Below are 12,560 nucleotides of genomic sequence, written 5' to 3'. Positions count from 1 at the left end.
AAGTGGTCATTGTCAGTGTCTAAAACTTTAGTAAGAGCTACTTAGCTGTTTGTTCTCCAACTCAGGACCCTCTCCAAAACAGAGTTGAAAATGGTCACTGTAAACAGTGGAACAGGTTGACAGAATGAATGAGCTTAGGGTTTAGCTAAAGTAATGGGTACTTGATCCGTGATCAGTAACAGATAGAGAAATCTAAAACACAAATCTGTGACCTGGAATAGACTGACATTAATAAAAGAAGTGCCTTTTAACTTGACAGAGACATTTAGGGGGCTTTTAAGAATAGTTTTAAGTCTAGCATTTAAAAATAGTTGCACCCACTAGAAACAAATTTCCACTGGGCAGATATTTCCAAATTGGCCTGTGGTTAGAGCACTATGTATGTAAAATGTTCAAGTATGAGTGTGGCTGGATTTGGTGCTGAGTGAGAGATTTTGTACCTGGTGTGACTAGAGTTGGTGCTAGATGTGGTTGAATTTGGTGCGGAGTGAAGTTGGATCTGGGGATTTGGTGCTGTGTGGTTGGCTTGGGTTCAGGATGTCGTTGAACTTGGTGCTGTATTGTTGGATTTGGTACTGGGAGTGTAGGATTTCGTGCCTACTAAGGTTGGATTTGGTGCTGAATGAGGTTGGATTTGGTGCCATGAAGTTGGAGTTGGTGCTCTGTGTGGTTGGATTTGATGCTGTGAAGTTGGATTTGTTGCTGGGTGTGGTTGGAGTTGGTGCCCGCGTGTCTGCCTTTGCAGCTGTGAGGTGGTTCCTGGTACAGGGGAGTGGTGATGATGTGCCCTCTTGGAGGGCAGAGAGCCTGTGGGCTTCACCTTCTGAAGTAACCCCTGTTGATTCCATGTAGGTGTTGGACGGCAGGTGCCACAAAAGCCTCCCAGAGGCATGGCTCGGGGGCCCCCGCAATTAGTACTCCCCCCGCCCCCGCCTTACCCTCCTCCAGACACAGACGTTGCAGAGCCTCTCGGCTTTCCCGGGGAAGGCGCTGCTTCCGAGGCCTCCAACTTGAGACCCACACGTACGTGCCTGTCATTCCCTTGTCCATATGTGTTGGCCACTCATCTCACTGTCCCTGGTGTCGGGGCTGGCTTTCCAGACTTTCCATTCTTGCTTGGGATATTTGTACCTTCCACTCCAGCTTTTCCTTCCAAATGCTCAATGCAGTGTGTCCTGGTACCAGTGAGTACCACGCAGGTACCTGTACAAAGGGATTTAACCCATTCATCACTCAGACGGTGGTTAGACTTCAACCAAAATAATACCGCGTGGGTGGGGACAGTCAGCTAGAGGCTCACGATCCTCAGAGTAGAACTAACCTCAGAGTGTCTGCAGATGGTGGCGGCAGCCAGCACAGTCCCCCACAGCCGTGATGAGACATGCAGGTCAGCTCACAGGGCAAGCTGCCAGTGCACAGGCGGGCCGTGGTCAAGGGCTGGGAGCGCTAACGAGTTAGACCCTTGGCCCACGTGGCCAGTGGCCAAGCAATAGTACTGTCACTCTGAAGGCACGAGAGGGAAAACTGCTGGATTTGAGTGTAGTAATAGCCAGAAGGAAAGGCTCCTCCTGTTGCTGTCTTGTCACACCCCGTCTGAGATCCGGCTCTCCTCATTGTTTCCTGGGATTTCTTCTGGACAGTGATAAACACTGCAGATAGTATTCCCAGCTGTGTAACAGTTTGATGTGTTTAACTGGATGTATACATATATAGTTGGCATTCTCCATACGTCAAGCCTGTGCGTGTCTCCGTCAGAACCCCCCACCCCCACCCTGTGCAGTGATGTCCGGTTATAAAGCAAGCACGTCCCGGGCTGCATTTCCTAGCAGCATGGTGTCACCCGGCACTCCGCTCTGTGAGAGGCTGGTGCCCACATGAGTGCTAGAAAGTTCATACTTGTCTACCATTGGACCATTTGGTCCTTTTCCATCTTCTCTGTAAATGACAACTCGCTTACTGCCAGCTTCTGGGGAAAGAAGATAACTATTGGATTACTTTCTCTAAGCAAAATAATCCTGATTCATTTTATCTTTCTTTACAAATACTTCTCTCCCACCCTTAAAATGTTTGATCGTCTTGACATTGCCCATGCTTCCGAAAGCAGATGAATTGTTGTAGGGCGCTCAGAAATTCGGGATTAGACGTATTGGTCCAAAAGATGGCAGCCGAGGCTCAGACAGCTCAAAGCGTTTCATCCCTGAAGAAAGCGGGTTTGAGCCCCATGCACTAAGGCCATGAGCATTCAGTGGCACTCCTCTGGCTGGTCCCCTCACCCCCAGATGTGCTTCCCTGGGGAACCAGTGAGGGAGGAAGAGCACAGTGAAAACTGTCAAGCTGAGTACAACCCACTCGCAGTTAGGGAATGGCCACAGACCAGTAGCTCCGCGGGGCCTACACAGAATGGAAGGGCCAGGCCTCCTGCACCGTCCCACACTGACCTGGTGCAAAGGCGCAGGCCCCAGCTTTCCCCAGTCTCCCTGTGTATGGAGGCCACGGGCCGTGTGTGCCGTCTGCTGAGGAGAATGGCAGATGGGCTGGGAGAGCAGCTTACAAGGGCCCACGTAGATGTGAGAAGTAAAGCTTCCTCCCATGTCTCTGGTGCCATGACAGCATTTCCCTGCTCTGTGCCTCACAGACTTTCCAAAAGAGGTGGGAATAGAAAGTGGAGCCAAGCAACAGACTGGGCCGGCAGAGACGAGACTCACTTTCTCCTCGCCACATGGCTCTGTGTCCTCTTGTGTACCCCATGTCAGTTCTTCCCAGGAGTTCATTTCCCCGGTCCATGCGATCCGGAGCCTTCCCATCCGGCCCTCCTTCTTTTCCTTTCTTCTCCTCTTGCATGCCCACACAAATGCTGGTTCTAGAGGGAAGAACGGGTGGGACAGGAGGGGGAAGCCCTGCACACGGGGTCCGTCCCCGGGAGACCTGGCCCGGGCCCTGCAGGGACGGGCTCCACGAGCATCTGTCCTGCTCCGGAGCCCCGGCTGCTTGTGCACCAGAGCTCTGTGCGTCCAACGTGGAGCTTCTGTCTTTCCTAATAAGCAGAAGTGCCTGACCACTGACCACTGTTACAGCATTCAACATGGGCTCTCCTGCCCGACCAGGCAGAAGGCAACCTACCTTCTTCAATTCAGGTCTTGAAAAACATTAAGGAAAATGAACCCTTTGTTATCATTTTTTTTATTTTTCTCACTTTAAAATCTGGGTGTACTTTCCCGTCTCAAAGGAGCTATAGATTGTGAGCTCATAAAATGTCACCTGTGACTCTCTGCCCCTGGTAGGTGTCTCCACCTCACTTACGCACCCACTCAGACTTCTGGTTCTTTCTAGATGTGGAAGCTCAGTTGTGAGGTTTTACGTTGGCCACAAAAGCCTGTGTATATCTCCTCCTGGGTTCCATTTTAGGCCTGTGAACCTTGTAAAAGAAACGGTGTGTCCACGTGGAAACTTCCCGAGTACCTGCGAGGACCAGGTGGTCCACGTGGCATCATACATGTGAGCTCTCTGTCAGCCCACACCACGGCTCTGTCCTTAGGAGAAACTGAGCCAGAGAAGTTACGTCATTGGCCCCGGGTCTTACCACAGATTCCGTACCTCGATATCTTGGACGCTCAATCTTTCTTTCTCAGTCGTTTTCTGGTCTGGCCTGTTAGAGTGCCTTCAGCTGTGTGGTGGGTACCTCTGAAGGGTTTCCCAATGACCCCCACCCCGTGTTCACCCCCTCTGTAACCTCCCCTTGAACATGGAATGGATTTAGCGACTCCCATCTAATGAACAGAATATGGCAGAAGTAGCGGCATGTCACTTGTCGCTTGTGAGGTTAGGTAACAAAAGACTGGCTTCTATCCTGGGCACAGCCACTCACGCTGGGGAAAGCCAGCTGCCATGTTGGAGCTGCTGTCTGGAGAGATCCCAGACAGCTGAGGCCCTCAGGCCACTGACCGTGGGAACTGCGTCCTGCGCACGGCGCCTGGAGTGTCTGCAAGCAGATCCACTCTTGGTAGGGCCCCTAGTGGAGACCACGGCTCACATGGCACCTTGATGACAGCCTGAGCGACCTCGAGGGGGAGGCACCCTGCTGAGCTGTGTCCAGATTCCAGACCCACAGAAGCCGAGGGGTAGTAAGTGCTCACTGTTAGAAGCCTCGAAGGTTTGAGGTCATTTGTTCCTTAGCAGTTGACAGCTCATACACACTGCAAGGAAGAGAAGCCCATCTCAACCCTGCTGACAGGCAGGGGAAGTCGTACCTCCTGCAACAGGAATCCCAGAGTGGCAGAGACAGCGTGCTGGTTAAATCTGAAGCCGACCGTTGTCACGGGTCGAGGTTCTCTCCGTCTCTTCTCTGTATCGTCTTGGGGGCTGCCACCTGCTCAGGCTGGTACTGAGGGGGTGTGGTTGTCCTGTGCCTCACCTCCAGGCGCCAGAATCTTCAGAGGAGCAAAAGAGACCATCTCTTCTAATAGTTTCGTAGGAAAAGGTGACTTCTCCCAGAAACCCTGCGCTTTCTGTCACGTCTCACTGACTGCAATTGGGTAATACACAAACCCAATCCCTGGTAAGAATAGATTCACCTGAGAAGAGTCAGGCCCGTGCCGGCAGCCAGGGATCAGGTCAGCTGCCCCTGAGGTGCGTGGAGGTTGCCAGTCAACACTGCAGCCCTGTTCATTGGCAATGTGGGGAACGCACACCTCTTGAACAGCCTAGCCAGGTTGCATCCGTCAGTTTGGTTGTCGCATGTGGGTCGTAAGACATGTTGTATAGAAGTAGGCACAGCAAGGGGACTGTGTGCCCCTAGAGAAGTCAGATGAGTGACTCAAAGGCAGTGTGGCTGCCCAGGAACCGTCCTCCTCAAAGGACAAATTAAATGCAGGACTGGCCACGTCACGCCTGGCCTCCACCTCCATCTGTCATTTCCTGTTTTGCAGATCAGGGGAACTCCCAGAAATGCTCCTGACACTAGAAGAGGTACCCATTAAGTACCCCTAGACTGAAGGTCTGGTTTCTCGATGGTCTTTGTAGCTAAGAGAATAACAGAATAGGGCTGGTGCAGTTTTATGTCTGACCTATCAAGTTTTGGAATCCTGTATCTCATTTACAAGTGCTTCCTGCTATAAGAAGCATACTTTTATCTCTTCCAAAACACAACGCAGCATTTCCAAAGTCAGCCTGGGGCGAGGGGGAAGCGGTGTGTGTCCAAAGGACTTGCTCTCTGCCATCACTTGTGCCAGACTGCAGCTCCCCTCGCCCGATCCGTGTTCTCAGCTCCTGTCCTGCAGCCATGACTAGGTCAAGGGCAGCTGATAGAGTCCGAGTTGGTAAATACTTACTGCACGAGTGGGAGAAGAATGGTTAAGCTGTGTCACCTCTCACAGCCTGATGGCACAAAGGTCATCACGAATGGGTCTTTGGAGGTGTGTGTGAGCTTCTTTAGCATTATTATAGTAACAGTGGAATAGTAGTTCTCTGCTCTGTGTCCTATTATCTTTTTGTTTCTTTTTAATATGATTTCATACTAACTTCTAGGTAGTTAACAATGGCCAATTGCTTTGTGTGCATGTCTAAACCAATGTAAGTGTGCATATGGATTTTTTTTGCTCATAATTTTCTAACCAGGTTGCTGTCTGCTGACATTTGATTTCAGTTGACTCACAGTGATGGAGCCTAGCCCACTAATTGCATTGAATTGTGTGTTTACAAGATTTGCAGTTCTGGTTATGATTAGGCTATTAACAAATCATCAATTTCTTAGTCCAGTGAGAAGACCCTGGGGATTTAAACATCAATGCATACAGAGCTCAAATTACAGAACCTCAATTTGCTTTATATTTTTAAAATAAAACTGTCCAATGACTGTCATTTTTTAATACATTTTCCTACACCAGCCTTGAGCACATCAGTCTTTCCTTAGGTAGTCCTTTCCAGGGTAATTGGCAAAGAATTTTAAAGGCACAGAGTGAAAACGGGTCATTGTTCCTTGTTCTGAATAATGTATCGAGTTAAAGCACCAGTCACAACCATTGTGATGTTTCCAGCCAATGGGCTTTCAATTTGTGAACAAGTACCTCATTCGAAGGAACGTTAGGGAAGTTCTAAAATAAGGAAAATAAAATGAGAGAAATAAACTACCCATTTTCAATTAGAAGATAATAATTGGAGCTTGCCAAATGTAAAATTAACAATAATAATAACCACAACAATAATTCCCATTATAGGCAGTCTGACCAGAAGAACTGAGAATCTGAACACATTTTGGGCACCGCTCTGTGATTGGCTGGCATATGGCTGCAGCCAAACCCCTCACTCCCATCCAGATGCTGACTGGAGGTTCAGCTCAGTGGAAAGCCATGAGCTCGCCTGAGCAGAGAGCCTATCGCTTAGACGATAGGACATGCCCCTTGAATTGGGACCAATCCTCCCCAAAGTCCCCTAACATTGTACTCTACAATTTGAACCAAAATTAAACACATTTTCTGCTTCAAAACAAAGTAGCTCATTCTAAAGCTGTGACACAAGTCCAGTTCTGGGGTCTTATTTGTCACAGAAGCACCCCTGCAACCCCACAGATGTGTGGGCTCTAGCGCCAGCCGGGAGAAGCCTCTTGCCCCTGTTCTGTGTTGATTTGCCGCTTTCTGTCCCATGACAACAGAGCCAGGCACACAGCTGCTCCTGCTGCCACAGAAAAGGGCTCAGCATCCAGGCCAGTGGGAAGTGGCTGGTGAGCAAGTGGCCCTGCTCATAAAATGGAAGGAAATCGGTGACTGTGGGAGCAGAATCTGTCCCTCCTCAGAAATACATTCAGAAAAATGGAACTGGTGTTGTAACCTACTATTATTGTACCTCAAAAAACCGCTAAATTCACCCAATACGAACTAAAGAATGAATGCTCCTTAGACACAGAGCGGTGAGAATCACAGTAGAGCATCGTGACAGAGCTATGTAGAACATTAAAAAAAAAAAAAAGATGAACTTATTTCCTTTTGTTTGCTAATTATTTTTTAGCTCTTTATTCACAAGCTACTATGTCCCTGACTTGAGGGAGACCTGAAGAGCTTAGTGACAACTCAGTGGAGCAGGTGTGCCCTGGACCTGCTCACACCAGCTGGTGAGAACAGGCTGTTGAAATTTCAAGAATTTTTAAGCCAGTGGCTAAACAGAACCATTAGTAAAAGTAAATTATGTAAGCTTACAATTAAATACATAATATTAAAACCAAAGGTAACAAATACGGAAAACTCATCACTTCCTAATTATCTTACTACCTTTTATCATTTCTGTGTTCTTGAGGTTATAGACATATATGAATCAATATGATTCAATAATATATAAAATCCCATATAACATCTTTTCCCAATACCACACTCAGCTACTGATGTCAGCAGCTGGTAATCAGCCACGGAGGGAGTATTTACACCCTGGAAATTGGCAAAGATTGCAAAGCAGGGCTTGATTTATTGCCATGTTGATTGTCTAGATGTAAGAGAATGATTGGAAAATGTTAAGAAGGCAGATTAAATTTAAAAAGCATGTCATATCAGAAGCCAGTGCATTGTGCAGAGCACAGAAAAAGTTGAAGAATTATTCTTTCATCCTTCGAAAACCATTGTTTGATTCAGCAGGTATTCATTGGCAAACAAGCTAAATTCCAACATATGTCTTCATGGTTTGGTGTTCATCTTACGCCTTAACCTAAAATTACCAATGTACATTCAAATTGAAACTATGCATATTTGTCAGTAGTAATAGGTTGGCTACAGATTTTTAAAATGGGCAGAAATTACTGAAAGTATTCTGTGGGAATCAGTTGGTTATAGAGAATTTACAACAAAGAGTGCCGTATGTTTTATTTTTACTTGTAAAGTTTGTGCTATGAATCCTTTATATCAGTGAAACTTTATCTATCTGCCTATCTATCCATCCATCTCTTTTATTTTTTTCCAGAGAGCTGGTTACTAACCATTTACCAGCCTACTACTACAAAGGAATAACAAATATAAATAGGAATGCTGAAAGGAAGTAAAATTATTTAGTTAAAACCGCTAACAGCAAATTTATTTTTGATATTCGTAAGTCACTGCTCACACCCTGGGCTGACACAGATACTCACGAGCGTCTGTCTCGTGAAACTTTAATTTGCAGCATAACATCAAGTTAGGCATAAAAACCAATTTTAGTTCTTACATTGAGAGTTTTGAGAACTTCTGGGTTCATGTAAATTTAAGGTCTTCCCAGAAGTAAGGAATGGACAGCTTGATTTTTCAAGAATGGTTCAAGATTTTTATTAAATATTTTATTGTTTTATTAGTTCAAAAGTAAATAGGACTCACGAGCCAAGCATTCCCTTACTGACAATAGTATTCCAAACTGTCTTAAGGACTATTATGGGGTGATAAGAATTCAGGCCCAGCCCTTCTTTATTTTATTTTTTTTTTTAATTAAATTTGTTGGGGTGACAATTGTTAGTAAATTTACATAGATTTCAGGTGTACAATTCCGTATTACATTGTCTATAAATCCCATTGTGTGTTCACCACCCAGAGTCAGTTCTCCTTCCATCACCATATATTTGATCCCCTTTACCCTCATCACCCACCCCCCACCCCCTTACCCATATGCTGTCTACAAGAGACACATCTCAGCTACAAGGACAAGCATAGACTCAAAGTGAAAGGATGGAAATTGACACTCCAAGCAAATGGTACCCAGAGAAAATCAGGTGTAGCCATAATGATATCAGATGAAATAGCCCTTCTTTATTTTAATTCCTATCCCTGGAGGCCTTCAGGGCCTTAAGCTCCTCCCATGCAATGATGGCCCTATGTCAGAGGGTCAGTCTCTCACTGGAGAAAAAAGCAAGACCCAGGAGGGGTTTGCTCCTTGAAAACAGTGGCTCTCCACATGCCTGTGCAGTGATGTCTTTCTCCATCTCATCAGTCAGTCAGTCCGTGTTTAAGGAGCGTGTGTGAGCTACAAGCAGTATCTCAGTATCAAGGTTAGACAGCAATGGAGAGCATCCTGAAGCTGTGCCTGTTTTTCCTTGGAGCTCTGCAAGTCACTCAGACTTCTCCAGGAGATTAGAAAAGGCTGTTGCCTCCCAGCTGGTCGGCTTCTGCCAGGAAGTACCTTAGGGTTTTGCACCAAATCCACGTCAGCTCATTTGACCGCCTAGAGGACAGCAGTGAGGGCAGGGATTCTCCCGGTACAGCTCTTCCCGAGCACAGAGCTATGCAGGTTGGATCGCTAGACCCTTGTGACAACTGCCACAGACAAAGACTAAAAGGAAATCAATGCAAGGAACAATCATAGCAGTGTGACTTGGCTGACACCTCACGCTCTGTGCACTGTTAAATCCCCAGGGCCTGCAAGGTGAGTGGTGAGGACCACATGTGTTGTGACAGTTTGCGTTCATACTTTGCCGTTTATTTCCCCCGCAGTTTATTGCTGTGCGTCATTCCCTAGTCACGTCAAGCGCTTCTGACAACATGCCTTCCCAGAGCTGCGCCCTCCGACTTCCGGTCCTCCTGTCCTGACTCTGACTCCCCTGTTCTCCATGTGACAGGCTCACGTGTATACCGCAGTTTACTCTCTTTAGAATTTACATACAAGTACGTCCACAACAGAGATTTGTTCGACCAAGGTTCCTATTTCCTTGTAGGAGGCAAAGCCTTTTATATTGTAAACTCTATGCTGCTCATACTGACCTGTCTGAAATCCCCCGTCATTAGGATACATGGATACATTTTTATTGAGATCCTTGCTTTATTTTAATTATTATTAATGCATATTTTTCTCATTCAATATTCAGTTGAAAATGTCTTCCCTGTTTTCCTTTAAACTTAATTGTCTCCATACATTGGCAGTGTAGTCAGTTTGCGCAGGACTGAAATATTCTGTCTGCCTAGTCAAACCAAGTGCCTGACCACATGAACTGCACATAAAATCTGCAGGAACTGGGACTCAATCCATATCGATGGGCTCAGGGACTCCTGGGACCCAACTTCTCTGTAAGAGTTTTTCAGGTTTTTCTATTACTGTGTTCCCCACTGCTTAGATAGTTTACAAAAAGAAAACCGAGGAAGAAGGATGTACCTCATGTCACCTACTCATTATGCATTCGGCCCTTCACCTACTGGGTCACCAAACATTGAACTTGCTCTGTACCAGGCCTTGTGACAACGTTGGGGCTGTTGCAGTGAGTGGCACAGGCTCTACCCTTGGATTGTACTCACCTGTGGCTCCCAGGTGATAGGAAGCAAGGCGGCTCCATTCTACAAATGCTAGTCTGGAGGTCAGTACACTTGACCAAATGCTCCAGGGCATGACATCCATCCTGGAGATGTGGAGCCTGCTCTGCCTAGAATGTGGGATTCTTCTCCCATTGTGAGAACACCCACCCAACTACTGAGAACTAGTCGTCACCTGAGCTGTCCTGAGACAGACAGAGCAGGGGAAAATAGCCATGTTAAGATTCAGGATTTAGGGGGATAAAACTTGCTTGCTTTGACAAACTTTTTTTATGCAAAGAGACTTTTGAACTGAAGGATCTTGTCATGTTTCTCTCCGAAAGATTTTTTTTTTTTTAAATGATACTGCTCAAAGTAAGAAAAAAGAATCAGTGAGTGTTTTTTACTTGTCTAACTGTTGTCTGGCTGAAAACATTAGCAATGACTAATGTAGCAACTATCACAGCTGATGCTGGTATTAAAAATAAATATCAAGTAAACTTTATAGAAATACATAACTAGTGCTAGATAGAACCAATCTAATGCCATGTGTTGGTAAAAAAAAAAAAAAAAAAAAAACAGCAAGATACAGAAATTACAAGGAAACAGAACAAGTTAGAAAGTGTCTCTTTTTGTGTGTGTGGAAATAAAGAACTTTTGTCTGATAAGTAGCCGTCATTTGACCTCAAATCATTAAGTGGGGAAAGTCTAAACAAGAAAAGGTAATGTTTACCTAAATGTTGGGGAAAGCAGCAGGATTTATGACCCGGACTTTAAAGATTGTAGAAGATTGTATATAATTACAGCAATTAGCATTTGTGCAAGAAGTAGCAATTAGGCAGAAGGAAGATGGCAGTAGGACGTCTGAAGGCAGAAAGGAGAAGAATAGGGGAAAGAGATACTGCTCTTAGAATTATTGGTTAGGGAGACAGAAAATACAATGCAAAGAATACATCCAACTCTGTTGAGAAACAGGACATAGACATGGGGGATGAGTAAGCAACTCAGAGGAGCTTAACCGACTGACGTGAGGAAGGTCTGGACGCAGCACCTCTGATTCACTGGGCCATGAAGTCAGCCGGAGATGTGGACTCTGGACAGTACCTCGGGGTCTCTGTCACCAAGGTGGCCTGATACACCGCTGGGGAAACCTCGGGGCAATTTGATGAACAAGGTTTAGCAATCTCCGTATGTCACAACACTGCTAACCAGCATTAGAATCTTCCAGCAATCAGACAGATTAATTCAGGGAAGATTCCCCCCGCCCCCCTGCAAAGCCCTTGCATTTCAGAGCTGTTTTCATACCTGACTCACCTCAGAACCCATTCCCCTTGGGAGTCATTCGTGCTCCTTGTAAGCCAACACGAGACCAACCTGTTTCTTTTCTCCATCATGTTACGCGTACAAATCAAGAGTTACACTAAAAGCACGCACGTGTGAGGTAGACCCCATTTTCTGACCAGCAAGACACAAATCGGGCGCCCTGACGACTGGCCTGACCCCTGAAGTTCACAGGAGTCCCTCAAGAAGACCAGCTGTGCAGCAAGTGTGAACGTAAAACACACGTAGACAATGTGTTACTGTTCAACTACCACTGGCTGAAATTCTTAAATTCTCCCCCTAGAGTCACCGTCAGCAGTGACACTGGGAAATGCTGCGGTTTGTCATTTGCAGCCCAGTTTGTATGACAAGATTTGCCCTCTCACTTCACAGGTGCTTTTGACCTTTTCGGAGGAAGATTCTGAAATTATTTAATGGTAAATAAATGCTCCTAGTTCTACAGATGCAATAGTTTGGACAAATCTTCGTACCGTTTAGTCAGTGGTATTATTTTAGCATCCGTTCTAAGCAGTCACAGGCCACCTCTGTGCCTGTGATACTTATCAACTGCTAATCTTCACAGTTTTCATGCTCATTTGGGTCCTTAATATGATACTGTTTGTTCCCAACTTTTATAACTCATGTAATCTGATTTAAAACATATCCGTATGCAGACTAACCTTCTCCATGGCAAAACAAGCCTTTGACAATAGGGGTAGGATTACATGTTCTGAACATTACGAGAGGCGGTGAGGGCCCTTCCCACAGTGTTGGAGGTGTCTGGGGCAGCACGACCGATTATAAATTGTCTAGGAATTAATCCACTCCCACAGCACTCCCTTCTCTCCCCTCTGAGCAGTGTGTGTGTTTGTGTGTGTGCACACGTGTGTTAACTGTTTTCCGTCATTCATATCCAACAAATGTGGAGAAGAAAAAAGTCAGAGCAGTCTGCTCCCTCTTAGTCGCCATGGTGAAATGGCAACGAACAAACTTCAAAGTCTCGGGTGAGGACGAAGGTCC

The 12,560-nt window shown here is 46.0% G+C and overlaps 1 protein-coding gene across 7 annotated transcripts in view; it reads left to right on the top strand.

Moving 5' to 3' along the window:
* COBL (cordon-bleu WH2 repeat protein) overlaps positions 1–12,560 on the top strand; it is a 179,757-nt gene that overhangs the window by 127,798 nt on the left and 39,399 nt on the right. For 4 of the 7 annotated variants that reach the window (XM_081079822.1, XM_081079821.1, XM_081079824.1 and 1 more), the window contains one exon: positions 853–1,023. The exons of 1 other annotated variant lie outside the window; for it this stretch is intronic. In XM_081079822.1, coding sequence (XP_080935948.1) covers positions 853–1,023 — 171 coding nt within the window. Of the gene's footprint in view, positions 1–852; positions 1,024–9,431; positions 12,004–12,560 lie in introns of those variants that run through there. 2 more of the 7 variants (XM_081079826.1, XM_081079827.1) reach the window with 2 other exon arrangements.

This window comes from Rhinolophus hipposideros (assembly GCF_964194185.1).
Source record: "Rhinolophus hipposideros genome assembly, chromosome: 18".
Lineage (NCBI taxonomy): Eukaryota > Metazoa > Chordata > Mammalia > Chiroptera > Rhinolophidae > Rhinolophus > Rhinolophus hipposideros.
This window is presented reverse-complemented; position numbering and strand designations above follow the sequence as displayed.